This window comes from Tursiops truncatus, chromosome 14, assembly GCF_011762595.2.
Source record: "Tursiops truncatus isolate mTurTru1 chromosome 14, mTurTru1.mat.Y, whole genome shotgun sequence".
NCBI lineage: Eukaryota > Metazoa > Chordata > Mammalia > Artiodactyla > Delphinidae > Tursiops > Tursiops truncatus.
The window spans coordinates 86,529,172-86,548,528 of record NC_047047.1 but is presented as its reverse complement, the minus strand read 5'-3'; the positions used below and the strand labels follow the sequence as shown (position 1 = coordinate 86,548,528).

Here is a 19,357-nt window from a genome sequence, read left to right as displayed (position 1 = left end):
GGATCTACTCCTGAAACACCAGGAACGTGCAGAGTGATGGAGGCCGGTTACTCACCCCTCGGTCTGTGAACCTAATCAGGATAGAACCCCCTCCCCAAACCCCTCACATAAATCAACGAATCAAAGAATCCACAGCTCTTAGAGGCTGAACTGTGTCCCCCAAAACTCACATGCTGAAGCCCTAACCCCAGCACCTCAGAATGTGACTATACTGGCAGACACGGCCTTGAAAGAAGTGATTAAGGTTAGATAAGGTCATTAGGGTGGGGCCCGGATCCCACAGGACCAGCATCCACATAAGAAAAGGGGCTCAGGACACAGCCAGACCCAGAGGGAAACCAGGGAGAAGCCAAGAGGAGGGGCCTCGGAGGAACCAGCCCTCGACTCCTGGATCTCAGACCGCAGCCCAGAGCTGTGACGGATACATTTCTATTGTTCACACCACCGTCTGTGGGGTTTGTCACAGAGACCAGGGCAGACGGAGACAGTGGCCAGGGCACAGCACCATGGAAGGAACCACCTCGAGACGGGGTCCCGGCCTCACAAAGCCGGGCAGCTGGCGGGCCCTTCCCTGCATCTCCGGGGAGAGCCGGGCAGGGGGAGAGGGCGGGGGCCAAGGGCACAGAGCAGACCGCCAGGCCGTGGAAGAACGCAGCCAACAACACATCTGGAGTTGAGGGAGGAATCTGGCACAGTGTTTTTTACAGTCTTACTGGAAAAATTAATTCAAACCGGGCTTTGTCTAAGCACCCCCTCGTGGCCTGAAACCTGGAGAAAGGACCATAAACAAAGTGCACTGATAAAGGACAGAGTGTGAAGCTGTGAGGAGGTGTCCGGTGGGGAGCCCTGGGGACCACGTCTTATCTAACATCTTCATTAGTGACCTGGAAGGAGCAGTAAACAGCACATTAATTAAATTTCCAGATGATACTAAATTTGCAGGTGCTACAGAAAGTCAGTGAGGACAGAGAAACAATACAGATGGGATCCAAAGAGGTCAGTCGGGAGTGTAAGAAGCAATCCAGGATTCTGATTCCAAAGCAAGAAGCTAATCAGAAACTTCCCCTCCATTCTGGAACTCCATCTAACTCCTATCAGATGACTGCATGAGAACAATGCAGGCGGCCCTCGTGGTCTGAACTCTCACTGCCCAAGCCCTCAGTACCCAAAATCAGGAGGCTGATGAATTCAGCAAGGCTCAGATGCACCCCCAGCAGTCAGAACTCTCCTCACCTGCTATCCAAAACTCAGAAGCCAAAACAGATTCTGGGCATGTGGCACGTGTCACACAACTCGGTGCCTAGAGGAATGAGAGCAGTGGGTTTGGGACATTGGGACGAGCAACTGAATACTGGGTCTATAAAATACAATCTACTTCTAAAGAGATAACGGGGGCCTGTGTTACGATCTGTGACCTCATTGGCCTCTAAACCCCAATATTTGAACACTATTACAAACATCACTCAAAAGTGGGGGCCATTACATCTCTATTCTTTATGACAAAAACCAACAGGAAGAAAACATCTTTATAACAAGGAATGTTTGTGAAATCCTTGCCCAGAAACAACATCCTTGAAGCCTGAAGCCCTGCGGGTCAGGTGCTCCGGAGCCGAGCTGCACAGATTCAAATCCCGGCTCCACTGCTAATAGGACCACCAGCCTGTAAATCACTGCAACAAAGTCCTCGCTGGGAAAGTGCACATAAAGCAGGATTAAACTAAAATCTAGACAGCTGGTGCACCCCATGCTCACTGCAGAGTTACCCACAATAGCCAGGACGCAGAAGCAACCCAAGTACCCACCGATGGGTGAATGGACAAAGGAGATGTGGTGAGTACACGCAGTGGAGTATGATTCAGCTGTGAAAAGGACATCCTCATCAGCGACACCGTGGATGGACCTGGAGGGCACCATGCTAAGTGAAATGAGTCCAATGGAGAAAGATCCCACATGTATGTGGGATCTGGAAAAAAAAAGAAGAACAAGCTCACAGATACAGAGAACAGATGGGTGGTCGTCAGAGGTGGGGGTGTGGGTGGGAGAATTGGGTGAAGAAGGTCAAAAGGTACAAACCTCAAGTTGCAAGATAAATGGGTCCTGGGCAGGTAATGTACGGCACAGCAACTATAGTTAACAATACCATGTTGTATATTTGAAAGTCGCCAAGAGCATTTAACCGTACGGGTATCAAATCGTTACACTGTACACCCGACACTAACATGATGTTACATGTCAACTATATCTCAATAAACTGGGAGAAATTCTAATAGCAGAAAACCAGATAGTTCACATAACGCTTGGGCTGGTGCCTGGTGGCTTAGCATTAAAGGGCAGGTGTCATGGTCAACGTCACCAGCACATTCCCTCATGGGTAAAACAGGATGGTAACAGTGACGGTGAGAGCCACCGTCAGTGCACGGCTTCCCAGTAAGCGCCATGAGCCGTGAAGCAGGGGCCTCGAGCCCAGTCTTCTGGGCGAGCCCACTCCCCACACACCTGATGCCGGCCAGGCTCTCTGATGGGCTGCACCTCACCCCTGCACCCCGCAGTCCAGGCCGTCCAGAAGCTTTGCTTCCTCTTCGCGGGAAGGCAAGTGGCACATGAGCCGGAGGTGGGTACAGGGTGCTTCTCTTTGCCAGGCCACCTCATACTCATCACTAACAGATAAGCTGTTCATGGGAACAGGCAGCAACGACATGCGCAGTTTTTGGCAAAAAAGAGTTCATCACATCCATACCCTGAAGGAAACAGCACTGGAACGAAACAGTAACTTGACCCCAAAATCACAACCAACAGCCTCCGTGGTCAACATTCCACGTGGCTGGTTTCCCATCGCTCACCAGACAAAGTGACCCCAGTGAAGTATATCCACCTGAACCCCAGACCGAAGAGGATGTGACGAAGTACACACCCTCACGTTCATGCAGCACATGCATCCCGCACGCACGGCACACATTCAACCGCAGACCCACCGGGCTCCCACCCCCCAGTGAAATCATCTTCATCTGACACTGGTCAGCGCACAGCTATCCCAGTGAAGAGAGGCCCATCAGGTCTATTTTTGTTAGTCACAAAAAACGAGAGCCCACAAAATCTACAAGCGTTAAATGGAGTACAAACCATTTCCATTTCCAAGCCCATTCTTCTTGGCCTGGTGTGAGAAGGAAAGGCGAGCTGGCACTGCCGGGACCTCCCATGTCTGCAGGGCCAGGGGCCGACCCGGCGCAGGGCTCCTCGGGGCTCCCCAAAGAGACTGCTCCCCCCGGAGAATGTCCTGACCTCTTTCTTTTCAACACACTCTTCCTCGGCACCGGGATCATAAGAAAACTTACCTCTCCCCTTGCCTAGCTGAGCACCTACACCCTGAAAGAAGGCGTCAGTCTTTCCACATCTGCACAGAAAACACAAAGTCGGTGTCAGCTGGGGGCACGCAGCCCGCGTGCTGGGGAAAGACCAGGTGGCGTGTGGGGCAGGGTCCTTCCCGGGCCTCCTCTACTCAGCAGAGCAGGCGACAGTGTTGTGGACTCTAGTTTCTCTCCCTGCTCCTCAGGGACACCATTCTTCTTAAAAACCTCAACCATTTTATCTCAGAATTATGGTTTCATAAGGAGGGGCCTTAAATCGTTCTTTTCCCGGGAAAACCTACTTCCTCCCTTTGCTTATTTTCACAAAGTAACCATTTAAACTCAAAAAATGCTATTTTCTTATTTGACGCAGAGATCAATGGGAAACTGCAGCTGTAAACAGAAACAACCGCATTCCGATCTGCTGCTACCGGAGACCCCTAGACGGGCAGCTAGAGGGACTCTTAGCACCTCACTGCTCAGGTGACCCATGGAGTCTGGGAGGATGGGAACGGTGACACGCGAGCGGGGAGGGCTCCCAACATCACCCGAGGGACGTGGTGGACAGAAGCCACACTCACGTACCTTTCAACAAAGCCCCACCATGTCACCCTGGGCCGTATTTTGGGGAGTCATCATACAAGCCCAAAGGATACTGATTCCTCTTAAAACTTAACTGTTCTCACAGGCAATTATTGACAGGGGAGCCGGCAGTGAATCCCACCCTCACTTATGGGAGATGGCCAAAGACCGGCCGCAGGGCAGCTCACGGTGGGACCAGGCCGGGGACGGGCTCTGAATCTGCCACGGTTCCCCTGCCCCCTCCCCCTGCCCTCCATGGTGCCCTGGCTGCAGGACCGGCACAGACTTCTGACTACACATTCGAGGACAGGACCCCGACGCGGTTTTCCAGCTGCGCCCACTGAACGGGCTGCCATCAGTGTGGTCTTGCACCTGCCCTGTGGGATGTGCTGTGGCTCTCGGAGCCCGGTACTCAGTCTCACATCTTCCCACCCTCAGCTCTTACTGCAATGTCTTAAGCACAACAGAAACTCCAAGAAATAATGATTTAAAAATATGAAATGGGAGTGAATGTCTAAAGCCAGAAACTTGTACTACATTGGTGTGGCCTCAGGATGGATCAGCAGGCTCTAAACAGCCCTCTCAAGTGTGGAACTCCGACTGAAAAGGCGCTGTCTGGCAGTCAAGGGCACCGCCCGGAACCAGAATCCAACGCTCAAATCCCAACTCTGACCCCACCAGACGCATGACCTTGAGAAAGTCACTCAGCCTTCCGATGCCTCAGTTTCTTCATCAATAAAATGCGAACTTGATGAGCGGGTGCTCCTCCAAGTGTTTAAACAGTGTCTGACACCCACTGCCAGCAACACACACTGCAGCTACTGCCAGTCTCATGGCTGCTGATGGAGCAGGGACGGTTCTGCTGTAATGACTGTCATGAGCTTAAATGCAAGTCGTCACTCACCAAACCAACTCTATAAACCAAAAGTGGCAAAATCCATTAAAACCAAGACTGTTACAGTCTCCCAAGGCAACAGAAATAAAAGCAAAGTAAACAAATGGGACCTAATCAAACATAAGCTTTTACACAGCAAAGGAAACCATAAACAAAACAAAATGACAACCTACAGAATGGGAGAAAATATTTGCAAACAATGAGACCGACAAAGGCTTAATTTCCAAAATATACAAAGCTCATACAATATCAAAACACTAAACAACCCAATCAAAAAACGGGCAGAGGGGCTTCCCTGGTGGCACAGTGGTTGAGAGTCCGCCTGCCGATGCAGGGGACACGGGCTCGTGCCCCGGTCCGGGAGGATCCCACATGCCACGGAGCGGCTGGGCCCGTGAGCCGTGGCTGCTAAGCCTGCGCGTCCGGAGCCTGTGCTCCACAACTGGAGAGGCCACAGCAGTGAGAGGCCCGAGTACAGGAAAAAAAAAAACAAAAACAGGCAGAGGTTCTAAATAGATATTTCTCCAAAGAAGACATTCAGATGGCCAATAGGCACATGAAGAGATGCTCAAAATCACTAATTATTAGAAAACTGCAAATCAAAATTACAATGAGGTACCACCTTACACCAGTCAGAATAGCCATCATCAAAAAGTCTTGAAATAACAAATGCTGGAGACGGTGTGGAGAAAAGGGAGCCCTCCTACACTGTTCGTGGGAATGGAAAGTGGTGCAGCCACTATGGAGAACAGAATGGAGGTTCCTTAAAAAACTAAGGAACCATATGATCCAGCAATCCCACTCCTGGCCACATCTGGACAAAACTCTAATTCGAAAAGACACACGCACCCCTATGTTCACAGCAGCTCTATTTACAACAGCCTAAGACGTGGAAGCAACCTAAGTGTCCACTGACAGATGAATGGGTAAAGAAGATGTGGCACATATATACAATGGAATACTACTCAGCCATGAAAAAAGAATGAAATAATGCCATTTGCAGAAACATGGATGGACCTAGAGATTATCATACTAAGTGACGTAAGTCAGACAGAGAAAAACAAATACCATATGATAGTACTTACATGTGGAATCTAAAATATGATACAAATGAACTTATTTACAAAACAGAAATAGACTCACAGACACAGGAAAAAACTTATGGTTACCACAGGGGAAAAGGTGTGGGGGAGACAAATTAGGAGTTCGCGATTAACATATACACACTACTATATATAAAACAGATAAACAACAAGGACCTGCTGTATAGCACAGGGAACTGTATTCCATACCCTGCAATGAGCCATAATGGGAAAGAATATGAAAAAGAATAGATAGATAGATATATGTGGATAACTGAAGCATTTTGCTGCACACCAGAAACTAACACAACTTTGTAAATCAACTATACTCCAATAAAAAACAAAAGCAAAAACAGAAAACCAAGACCACTGAAGCCCTCACGGCCTCTGGCTCCTTCTGGGGACCCAGGAACTGGCGGGCAGGCGAAGCTATACCTCGGCTCTGCTCGGTGTTTAAAAGGAGGAGGAGCCCCCACCACTGAAGGCCACAGACAAGCTCTCAGAGTGATCAGAGGGCGCGCCTCCCTCCCATCGTCAGAACCGTCCCACATGGGCACGGCACAGAGCCAGAGATGAAGGGCCAGGCCTAAGACACGGCTCACTGCACCAGCCAGGGCACTGGGACCAGCCGGGCTCCCCCGATGCCCCAACCCAGCCCCTCAGAGGACCCCACTGGGGCCTAGGGCGCCGCCGTGGCTCATTCCACGGGTCAGGCGGGGACAGAGGCGGGGATCCTCCAACTGGAGGGCGAGGCCGAGGTGAGAGGAGGCTGTCTAAGGACAGGAACACCAGCCCATCCGTCCGGGGTCTTTGGACTTGGTGAAGGCAGGAGACGGTGCCAGGACCTGGGAGGCTGCCTGCCGGAGGGGTGCCGGGGAAGGGCCGTGTCACTGCCAAGTCTTTCCTGCTACACTAGGAGCCTCCGTCCGCTTAGAACAAAGGCCCCGCCTCATCCTCCCCGGGCCACGCCTAAGCCAGGCAGAGGGTCCATCCTGCACGGAAACCTGCAGACCGGCCCGCATCTGCCTAAAGGGATCGGGGTGCTGTCCGAAAGGTCCCCGCACGTCTCGGGTGGTCATGAGATGCAGGCGAGTCTGCATTCCCCTCAGAACCACGACACCCACTGGAGGCTATAAATGACGGTTTCGGTACGCTCGATAGAGACAGCACGTTGATCCTGTGGCCTCGAGCACCCCAGCGCCTACCCCTGAAGGTTCTGTGCCCCAAACTCAGGAGCTCCCGTGGTGGTGGGACGGCTGGAGGGGCATCAGGGCTGAGGTGCTCCTGAGGGACCCTGCGGGCTGTGCCAGGCCGGGGCCACCACCGCTCCCAGAGAAACTCAGCAGGACCAGGCCGGGCGCCCGTGAAGACCTGGGCTGCCGGGGCCCCCCAAACCCTCACACACCCAGCCTGAGCCCTCCTCGCTCCTTGCTTCCAAATAAAGGCGTGGGTCGAACTGCACCCATTTTACAGGCGAAATCGCCAGATGCTACCAGGGCGGCCAGGATGGAGAGCTGGGAAGCGGCTGGGAAGCAGGGCCCACTGCCCATCTCTGGTGGGGCCACCTCTCCTCACCGCTGTCCCACCTCCACCTTGACGGGGAAATGCTGGAAAATAACTGGGGATGATCTGGCAGAAATCACTGGACCGTCGTGCAGTGATTGTGCAGTCCCATGGCCTTGGGCCTCACTAACTACACGTGAGCTACAGAGAGGTTCGCACGGAGGGGTCACATTCGCCTCCTGGTCTCCGGCGCTCTCCCCACTTAGGGCGCAAACACTGAGATTAACTCAGCATCCGTGGCATCTGGGCCTGGGTCTCCTGCTCATCTGCTCGGACATCTCGGCACCCTCATTCCAAAGAAACTCACCACATCTTGTGAAATCCCAGAGACCAGTCTTTCAATTCAGTTTAAATCAGCCGATTCCATCCGTAACTGTTTTCTGAGCAGTGATTACACACAACTGTGTGAGTGAGCTTCCAAAAGGGGCCACGACCCACGTCCGCCCAACCATCTGCTCGGTGCCGTGCACACTCACCACGGCCCTGGGCCCCACGGCCCCACGGAGCCAGCCTCACCCACCCACGTGCCCTCGTTCTGCTTCCACGGTGATGCATTTTCTTGTAAAATTATCAGAAAGAAAAGCTACAGTGTTTTTTTTTAATCTTCATCCACATAGAATAAGTTCTAAAAGAGTTTACTACTAATACAGCTTCCCTGCCAGCACCTGGACTCTGAGAACATATTTTCACAAAAATCCAGGTGATGGCTAAAGTCTGATTGACAGCAGTTATAGATCCCTATCGATAATCTGGAACAAGCTACATCTGTCACTTGCTCCTCCAATGACAGAGACATAAGCTAGGATAGATGGGTGTGTGGCTTGCTTGGAAAAGGAGTTTGAATGTCTAGTTTACTTTAACCTACAGCAAATTCACTATCATTTTTCAAGACAGAGAACAGAACTCTGCAAGAAGTTTTTTGCCTGCAAGTAGTACCTACTTGGGCTGTGCAAGAGGATTTAATGCTGCTTTACTCACCCTCCCTCCTCAGCAGGAGGAAAACAAGGTGTGGAGGGAGGTTTTCTCACCTGCATTTATCAACGTAAGTTGTGAGTTAATCCAATTCTCTGTAGTTATTTACAAGGCCACTGTGATATTTATTCCAGAGTGTGTGTTTGTGTGCACACGTGCACACGCATGCGTGCATCTATCACAGCACAGACTTCTACTGACTTGCGGGGGGGGGTTGCATGTTGCAATAAACAGACATAATTTAAACACTGCTATTTATAAGAAAAATCAATTCCAAGATTCCTCAAGAGCAAACAGTTTCTAGACGCTCTGTGTGGAAGCCCACATCTCTGTGCTTCCTTTCTCCTTTCCTCCCAAAGCCAGAATCTGAATGCTAGTTACTGACAACGACAGAGTAACAACAGTTAAGGAAGTCGTGTGGCCAGTTTAGCACCATAGGCTTTGGACTGACACAAACGCTAAAACGTCCCAGAGACGGGAAGGCAGACGGTAGGCCGGGCAGAAGCCTATGAAGGATCGTGACCATGCAGCACGCGTGTGCACTGAGAAGCTGTGATTCACTGGTCCTGCTATCGCACGTACTGACAGGTGATGAGAAAGATGCAAGTCCAGCTGCCCTCCTGAGGGTGCAGTTAATTAAGGACGAGGGCAGCTACATCCACCCGTGGAGACCCTCGGGCACATCACTCCCACTCCCCCGGGTCAACGCTCCTGGAACAGCCATGATTCCAGCTTCAGTTCTTAGGCTTTGGATTACAATAACCGCTTAGTATAATCTACATTTACCCAGAGTATCACAACTTCTCTGTGAACGCAGCACTTCCCTGACTGGAACAGCTTATGCATCACGGGCCAACCCAACAGTGGGCACACACAGACCCCGAGGGATACTCACTCTTGTTGTAGCAGGTGGCCAGCACTCCCTTGTCTGCAGGGCTGGCGCTAATGTGCCAGATCTCACCCGCTTGATGGAGGAGCACATTTTTATTTATAATGTTATTCTCATCATCAAAGTCTATGATGTGGATCTATAAACACAAGGAAAGAGAACGTCAGAACCTCACACAGTCTCCACATGACTTCATGGGACACAGTGACTACAGGAATAATAATCAAATGCAGCTTTCACATCTTTACTTAACAGTTATTCTTACTACACTAACAGTATACACTTAAGACAAGTGTGAAATCCCCACAAAGTATTGTTACGATTTGCAGCTACAGAACCCTGCCCCCTGCCACATCAACTCCTAAAGAGACAAGACACCAAAAGCTGCGTCCCCGCCTCGCTTGGTTAGGCCATGGCTGGTGCCAGGGCCAGAGTCTTCCAGGATGGTGCCACCAAGCCAAGACTGTCCCAGACCTGCTGCACAGCTGTGGGAGGAGAACGGGGCAGGGCACTGCTGCCTGATGAGGCCCAGTCTTAGCCCTGCTCTGCCCACTCTGTAGTGGGCACAACTTAACTCACATCGGAAAGAAATGAGGCAGGAAGGGGTGAGAAAGCACTGCGTGTTAGCACATCTTAAACCTCTTTTTAAAAACAAAGCCAACAGCTGTCAATGCTTCTGATCATATAACATTGATTATAACGACATGACATTTTAGCCACTAAACGAAAAGTTACATGTGCTATCACCATGCTTTTCTGGATAATTTTTAGAGGAATGGAAATGATGTCCACGTTCACTCTCTTATCAACAGTCAAGTCACTGGAAAAAATAAAATTAAACATTTTAAAAATAAATTTATACTTGCAATCATGAATCTGCACAAAGATTTATATCCAAGAATGTTCACTGTGGCACTGATTGTCATAATGAAAAATTAGAAGCCACCTAAATGTCTGGCAACAGGGAATTGTTCAAATAAACTGTAGTACTTGACTGTAATATAATACTATGAAGCCATCCATTCTACTATAAAAACTATTTAGTCTCAGGGAAGAGGGTCCGTAACATATATCCAAGGGGAAAAGAACCAGTAAGAGAACCGCACACACGCACCACACGCTTTCTGTTAAAAAGCAAGCACATCTGAATGAGAGAACCAGAAAGCAACTGGTTACCTTTGGGTGGTGGGATTATAGCGGCTTTTCCTTTACTTCTTTGTGGTTTGTTTTCATTTTTAACATTTCTCATGATTAATATGCACTACTTTGCAGTCAAACATTAAATGATATTTTAAAAACTGTTTCCATGACACCCGAAGCATCTCCACTCTGCACTTGCTCAGGGCCTCTCTCTTCTCGGCTGCTTCCTTTGTACAGTGTCCTCATGTGAAAACAACCCCCGGTACCTTAAGGGGTCGCTCTGGACTCAGAGTAGAATTCAAATCCCGCCGTTCCCACTTACAGTCTGTGTGACCCCAAGCCTCAGTGTCCCGGAGAATACAATGCAGGTGAAGGGACAAAGCTCCTGGGATTGCTGGGACCAAGGGGTCGTGCAGGGCTGATCTCGGAGTGGGGGGGCACACACACTGGCTCCCGCCCTTCTCTGGGAGAGGGAGATTAAAAACCATGACTGTTGTTTTTATCTTTAAAACTACTTTCAGTCAGTTTCTCCCAGGACTCATAGCCCAATGTAGTTTTCACAGTGGGTTTGGAAATACTCCTGGTGGACAGCTTCTACATTCTAAAAGTTATATGTGAACACAGACTAAAAGGCAATACACAAAATCAGGCAGAATTTTTGTGTTGTTAGGGTGAACAGGAAATTTTTTTCTTAAGTATTTGACGTTTCCTCCTTATCAGAAAATCCATGAACACTTAAAAATGAGGCACTTAAATGTACAGTTCTTCCTCTCCCCAGAGCTCTCCCTCTGCAGTACCCTGAAACATCGGGACCAACACCCGGGGGAGCACAAGAGCTCTGGCTCCTCCTCTGCTGGCTCTGTGGACCCAGGTGCCAGGTGAGCGCACAGCCCCCCTGCACACCTGCAGCTCCTGGCTGGGAGCCGTCCTTCCACCGGACCTCTGACCTCTGTGCCCACACTTTGCGCTCCTCTGGAGGACCTGCTCCGTCTGGGGAAGGCTATTCCTTCTTGTGAAGACCAGAAGCACGCGGGGTCCAAACAGGCTCTAGTATGTGATCCCAGCTGGTCTTCCTCTGGGCTCGTTTCTTACCCGCTCAGGCACACACAAGTCAGCCTCTGCCCTAGACGGCTGGGCGTTGGAAGGAGTCCAAGACGCCCCCCAACAGGTCCACCTCTCCTAACCTGATAGTCTGATACTATGGCCCTTAACCTTCATCATTAAGCTTGGGAGTCCTAGCATTCTTCCATGTCCTCACCTACAGCAGGCTCACGGACGGGTCCAAAGGCTACATCTTCATGAGATGTTGTAATCCAGGTACGCTCAGAGAGAACGGTAGGACATCATCACCACAAACAAGTAGGGATCAAAAGAATAATGACTAATATGCAAAATGCGACAGGCATCGAGCTATTTTACACACACTGGTTCCTTTAATCCTAAAAAGAACCCTGTGATAATATGATAACCTATCATTATTAGCCACGACTACAGGGGAAGAAACCAAGGTTTACAGAGCTGGAGTATCACGGTTCATTCGGTTAGAAATGGGATTCCAGAGCCTGTGCTAAGAGCCTCCACACCGTCGGGGCACGGGATACCCCACCCTCCCCGACACTGGGCTTTGCACTGCAGCAGGGCAGCAAGAGTAGCAGGCAGCTCCTGATTCGGAAGAAAGAGATGGTAACTTAACTGCCTGTCCTCAGGGCACCACCCTCTGCCCAGCTCACACAACGTACACAGCAATGTTCTGTTGCATAAACATATGCAGTTACAGGCCAATTACAAAAACAAGTACTACAGTGGAGAAAACACTATGATTAAGGTGAGTGCAAAAGATTATGGGGGCACAAAAGACAGAACATTTAGTGTTGGCTCAGAGGGTGGGGAAGATGTGTGGTTGTCTGGGTAGTGTGTAAGTGTTACTTTAAATTCTTTACGCAATTGCTGAGCTTGGAAAATGCTTCCAACAGCTTGTAATGAAGCTCAAGGTGATATCTTTTGAATTACCATTATTAAAATTTTAAAGTTGGACTTACCAGTGCAGGGCTAAGGGCACAGATGACACTATAAAAATTTAGAAGCCAGAGTTATAAAACTTATTAGGAAGCCTGTAAAGATGATCTTAATCAAGCCCCCTCATCTTCCCGCAGAATCAGGGTTCAGAGAAAGCTGTCCCTGTCCACAGTACCCATCACTGGAGCACGTGACTCCAGGCCGCTGCCCTCTGTGTGCTTCTTTTCTTATTGAACTTAAGGTAAACTCCTAAAAATTCAAAAACAAAAAAAAAAGTGTTGTAAAATTGGAAAGGAAAAAGCGAAAGCTCGCCTCCAGGGGAAAGTTAAGGATCCTCCCTTCTCGCTTCCAGAAATTGCCCTGGATCCAGCCTCACCAGAAACCCAGCTCTTCCTGATGCTTCCTTAACAGGAGCATAAATTCCTGTAGTCATTAAAGGAGGGGGAAGGCTGGGGCGGGGGTCAGGGGGAGGGGGGGAGATGGGGGGGAGGGAGGGAGACGGGGTGGGGGGGAGGCAGGGCAGGAGGAGGGGGACGGGAGGGGGACGGGGGAGAAATGGAGGCTCAGTCTGGAGTGGGGCTGGGAACCTGAATTTCTAACAAACGCCTCCAGTGATTCTGAGGGTGGCCAAATACAGGACCTGCAGGCAGAGAGGGCACATGAGCAAAGCTGTCCTCGGTCAAAATACAAATACAGAACAATCGAGCTGACACGTTAAAAAAGAAAAAAAAGATTACAAAGGAAAAGAGCCATGGGGAAAGAAGGCCGCTGCGTTGCCAGCCCCTTGGGGATGTCGGCCTTCTCAGTGACTGCTGAGAGAGGGCCGGCCACAGTGGTCCTCTCTGTCACCCTGGCGCTCACCCATCTACGCGACAAATAGGGGAGAAGCAACATGCAGAGAGATTCTGCAGGGAAAGCATGGTGCAGAAGCAACCCAACCCCTGCAATGCGAAAGCCCTGCCCCTGGGCTCTGCCAGAGCTTCCCGCTGGACCAGAGGAGTACAGCCTCCCAGGAGGGCCCACCTTCTCACAAAGGAGAGCTCAGGGGAGACCAAGACTCCAGAAGTGCCCGTCCTGCTGCAAACACAGGCAGCGCAAAATTAAAGGCACAGAAAATAAAGCAGCTCATCAGACAAAGAAAGGCCAGCAACTGTGACAGCTCCTCAAATTTTCACGAGAACAGCCGGGCTGAATTCAGTAGCACTGATTCAGGTGAGGGGCGCTTTCTAGGGATTAACAGTTGCCAGGGAGGAGCTGATGGCCCGAGGCAAAGCTGGGGAGGGGGACAGAAACCCTACCAGCCACCCCTCCTTCCCCAGGCAGGGCGGAGCTCCGGAGGGCGGGGTTTCAGAGCTGGGCTGAGGTCACGTGATGCCCCTGTCACTGTCACAGCTGGCACCGCAGGTGCTTCGGGGCAGGGGCGGCACCTCCTCCCACAGTGGCATCAGCCGTGGGGGCGCCACAGCAAGTGTCCAGGACGCGCCCCCGCCCAGCCGAGCTTCACAGTTCACGGCGCGTGCAAGCGAGGAGGACGCGGGGAGAGGGAGCCGGTGGCTTGGTGGTCATCCTGCCGCGTTTCAGCAGGGCCCCAGGGAGAAACCGCGTGGCTGCTAGAGCCGACCCCTCCGTTTGGAAATGGGGCCAATAGCACCCACCCTGTCCACTGAGGGCGCAGTGGACACCACCTGCCTGCACTCCCTGTCTGGCCCTCAGTCCCCCATGGCTCACAGGCCAGGACCCCCATCATTATCTTTCTCTCTCACCAGCTCATGGCTGGAGGCGGCTGGGAGTACGTCCAAGGAGGGGAATGACAGACACACAGCACACAGCACTGCCAGACAGGGACCCACACGACACCGCTGACGGGAGAGGACACAGAGGGGAAGCCCCTGTCCACCCTCACTGCAGGGAAGCAAGCCGGAGACAGGGGAAAGGAGACAGGGGCAGTCAGCCAGAAGGCCCTCAGCATTTTAAAACGCAGGTGGTAATCGTGTGATAACAGTAACACTGTCAGAAACCAGAGGGACAACCGGACTTCCTCTGGAGACAGAAGGAAATAGGGATGCTATGCTCCCCCCACCGCAGGGCATCCTCTCCCGGGGGCAGGTGCCTCTGGAAACACGTGTCACACGAGGGAGGAAGCATGTGGCACACATGTAGGGAACCATGCACATCACATGCGAGAAGACCTGTGTCTCACATGTGGGAGGAAACATACTATATGTGAGGGGAAGCACTGTCAAGTGTGAGAGGAACACACGTGTGACGTGAGCAGAACAGGCATGCATGTCTGAGATGAAACATGCACGCCGGGCGTGAGGACTGTTTCCGGCGGCACAGGTGTCCATGCACGCGGCCGGGCCCCCCTGCTCCCTCTCGCCTCTCCCTTCCCCCTGGGCTCCCTCCCCGGGGATGAGCCAAAGTACTATGAAAACACAGGCCCACCAGCAAGTGACACAACTCATCACAGCCTGAAGGCCTCAGCTCAGACACCCCCTTCTCTGTGATGCTGGCTCTGATGCCACCAGGAAGAAACTGGTGTCCTTCCGGCCACGTGCCACTCCGCCTGGACCTCTCTCCTCAGTGTCACTGCAGTTATCTGCACATCTATGTCACTGCATCACTGGAAGCTGAACTCAGGGCACAAATGTATCTGTTCCTTCTGTGAGTCTCACACTTAACACAGTGAGAGGAATCAGAGTCCTGTCACCACACTAAGTAAGCATTGCTGAGCAAATGAATGAATGAGTGAGTGAGTGAATGAATGACTGTCCCAACAAGGCCACGTACCTTTCCCGGAAACAGAAAAGAAACACCAGCAGGTCAGAAACACTCTTTCATTCCTATCGTCTGGATTCACAGCCAAAAGACCACCACAGGTGAAGAGTGTAAAGAGAAAGTTATAAACCTCAGCCTCCACCCTTTAATTCAACTGTGGCCAGAAAAAAATAACTGAAGCCAGAGGCTACAATCCTGAATCAGCAGCTTAATGAGGACTTTTTTTTTTTTTTTTCCGGTACGCCGGCCTCTCACTGTTGCAGCCTCTCCCATTGCGGAGCACAGGCTCCGGACGCGCAGGCTCAGCGGCCATGGCTCACGGGCCCAGCCGCTCTGCGGCATGTGGGATCTTCCCGGACCGGGTCACGAACCCGTGTCCCCTGCATCGGCAGGCGGACTCTCAACCACTGCGCCACCAGGGAAGCCCTTAATGAGGACTTTGAAAGGAAAGAGCCGGCAGAGCACACAGTGGTTCTGCATCTAGCACTCAAGGAGCCTTACACACTGGAGTAAGGCTGAGGTTACCAAGAGTTACGCACTTGTTACCATTAACTACCATTAACTACCGAACTTTTCTGGACCTTACCATTGGAAAGTTGGATTTCTAAGACTGATTTTTAAGAAGAATCAAAGTCTCTCACCTAAGATGATAATGTTTCTTTCACTAGGCCCACGGACCGACAGCCCATATTCTAAAAGCCAGGAGTGTTCCCGCAGAGAGTACATTTGATAAACAGGCATATGGAGCTGTAAACTACGTTTGTCAGGAGGCTGATGTCCCCCCTGGCTTAGATAATTACGATCCATTATGACAGGGCCACATAAGAGGTGCTCCCTGACACTGGTTAGCAATGCAGATGCTTGGGCCCACCCCCGAGATTATCTTGCTTCAAAAAAGATTTCAGGAAGATTAAAGCACTTTACGTCATTTGGGGCTGATCCTTTCTTAGTATCATAACCAAATAGTATACAATTTTGCCTGATAAAACCAGGTACAATGTAACTTATTAATGCCTTACACTACCTCATTTTGTTCTTAATTCATTTGTTTCTGTCAGCTTTTAATATTTTCTAGAAAAAATTTATAAGCATCCCTCATTAAATAATAATAACAATTTCTTTCTTTTCTTAAGAAGTTTAAAAGCTGATGTTCAGGAATCCCCTGGTGATCCAGTGGTTAGGACTCTGAGTGTTCACCACTGAGGACGTGGGTTCAATCCTTGGTTGGGGAACTAACATCCTGAAAGCCGTGCAGCGCAGCCAAAAAAAATAAAAATAAAAACTGATGTTCTACCAAGAAGGTCAATGGTACAGGCCCGGAGCTGGGTGGAATTGAAACACAAGTAGATGAGAAAAAGGCAGTTAGTCGTCCACCTGGCTCTGTCCCCAGGCCTCTAACACCTCCCCCATCACAAACTCCACCCATCCATCCCCAGAGGAAACAGCTGTGCCTCCTGTCACCAGCTCCCTGTGCTGTCACCTGGTTAGCCTTCCCCTCTCTCCGCCAACCAGCACCCCCAGGCTGCACGGTGCCGTCACCGGGTTTCCTCTTGCCCTGTGAGACAGCCACTGCTAACTATCTTTATAAATAAATCATTCCCATCTGACATTTTCCAGGAGGAAAGTAACACACACACATATTCAGAAAACTGGAAATTATAAAGAAACAACTTACATCACATTCCCTGAAGATAACTATGGCTCAAATTTCGAGCCCTTTTGACCTATTTCTAGTCTTTATTCTATGCTGAGATTCAATTTTGTACTTTATCTACTTTTTTTATAGAGGTATAATTGATATAACATTATATCAGTTTCAGGTGTACAATGGAATGATTCGATATTTGTATATATTGCAAAACAATCTACTTTTTTTTTTTTTTACACAATAGTGATCGCACAGTATATACAATCTGAACATTTCACAGAATCACCTAAGAATTTTTAGGTTGTAACGCTTCTGAGGAGACTCAGCTTTTCAGGCGTGCAGTGAGGGAGCACACAGCCGACAGCGGCCAGGCTCAGCCAGGCTAGTCATGTGACTCTGCCCTCGAGTACGGGAATGCCATAGGATCCCACCTACTACCTGCAGGATGTGATCGCTTCTCGTGCTTTCACCATTCTATGCACCAATACAATATTATCTCTTGTATATAAAGCTTTTTCGATGTTTTGAGTATAAGAATTACGTGTTAAATAATATGAACATTTATTTATGAAGCTCTAGATGTATACCATCAAATTAGCTGCCATAATGACTATGCCAACATAAAGTCCCTCATCAACATGGGAGAGTGAGGATTTCACCACACCCCATGTGGCACTGAATACTCTTGGACAGCGATTTTAACACCATTACCCCCCAGTGACAACAGTAACTGGATGCGGGCTGCACCACGTGACACCGCCTGATGTGCGTTTCCCCAAGATCAACGGCAGTGCACAACTCCGCAACATCCACGGCACCTGCAGACAACCCTACCTCTATTTGAGGATGAGGAAGACGAAGTCCAGCAAGGTTAATCCGTTCGCTCAAGGTCATACTTTTGTGTCAAGCCGTGGACTGAACCTCAATCTTGTATCCAACAGCCTATCCACTATAGTGGCCAGGACAGCACATAGGTCACACCCTGTATATCTCCCTGGACCAACTGGCAGCGACAGCCTGGAACTCTATGTTGCAGTGGGATTACGGCCTCGTCCAGGCTCAGCTAGAGAGAGTGCTGTGAGCCATCAGAGCAGTCGACCACTGGCTGGGGTCAAAGGGGTGATGCTGACCTCGTACCCTGGGTTGCTTCTCAACCACTTACACGGTGAAACCTATATACGCACAAAACCAAAACACGAAACTACGGCAATAATGCTACACAGAATAAGTTTAAATTATTTAATTCAATCATCACATACAGTTGGCTATGTAAATCCCAATGAAAGTTTTATTTTGTTTGTGTGGCATTAATTTTCTCAAATGTTGCTTGAAAAATCAAGAATGAAATGGTTATAAAACCAAGAACAGGCTTAGTAATTAACATGTATACATTTGTCAAAAATAGTTACCTGATTATCATATTTTAGAGACTGCGTCCCAACCAGAAACCGAATGGCATCTGTTTCTGCCGTTTGAGGTGTGAGAGCACGTGCCTGCAGGAGGGAAGGAAAATGCACACACATGTATGAAGGTGGGATCTAACAGATTAGAAAGGCAGTTGCCTCTTCTACTGCTGATGGAGTAGCAACTGGTACAGAGCACCTGCAAGGCAATTTAGAACCATGCACGAAGAGCCCTCAACTCTTGTACACTTTGTGACACAATTCCACTTCCAAAGTATATCTGGAAACAACTGTAAGTGGGCACAAAAATTAAGCAATAAAGATATAAGTTGTGTTCTTTAACAAAACCATTATTTATTTTCAACAGTAATTGATCGGTTGAACAAATTATTCTTCAATAACAGAGCAGAAAATGGCTCCCAGTGACGGCAGAACAGGTGGTTTAGGCCAAGTCTCCTGCAGAGCCAGCTGGAGAAACTAAACCAAAAAGCTTGAGTTTGTTTCAAGGCTTCAGAAAGCTGCCAGTCATGAAATGCAAGCTCCAGGAAAGGAGAGAAGTTAGAGGAGGGCTGACCTCCTACCCACTTTCGCCTGGAGGCCCTCATCAATTTGGAACAGGCAGCTAAGCAGTGATGCTGAGGAGAGCGTCTTACAGGCTCCCAGAGCTGGGTGAGCGGAGTGCAGGATCCTCCGGGGAGGAGGGGCCAGCAGAGCGCAAGGTTTGGGGTGGGATCCTCCCCAGCCCGGGTCACAGGCCAGGCGCGAGGGCGAACTAGAGTGAGAGGAACCTGCTCAGCCTGGAGCTCCAAGTCACCTCAGCCCTTGAGTGGATCTCAGGTGACCTGAGCCCGCTGGCGCTCCTGTGCCCGTCCGCCGCCTGCCCCAGACACCTCGCCCAGCCAAGTCTGGAGCTCACTTTTCAAACAGTGGCGAAGGCTTCTCTCCTCTCTTCTCAGACTCTGGGAAATCATACAAAAGCAGGAAGGAAAATGAAGAGCACAAACACAAACTCTGTCTTCAGTGAAATGTGGAAACATCTGTAATC

General features: G+C 50.1%; 1 protein-coding gene across 5 annotated transcripts in view; it reads right to left on the bottom strand.

The window, feature by feature from the left end:
• The window catches only part of EIPR1 (EARP complex and GARP complex interacting protein 1), an 88,580-nt gene that overhangs the window by 66,805 nt on the left and 2,418 nt on the right, over positions 1–19,357 (bottom strand). For 4 of the 5 annotated variants that reach the window (XM_073791627.1, XM_033838059.2, XM_019943341.2 and 1 more), the window contains exons 2-3: positions 18,319–18,402; positions 9,334–9,466 (exon numbers count right to left, since the gene is read on the bottom strand). In XM_073791627.1, coding sequence (XP_073647728.1) covers positions 9,334–9,466; positions 18,319–18,402 — 217 coding nt within the window. The remainder of the gene's footprint in view (positions 1–9,333; positions 9,467–18,318; positions 18,403–19,357) is intronic. The other variant, XM_033838060.2, reaches the window with a different exon arrangement.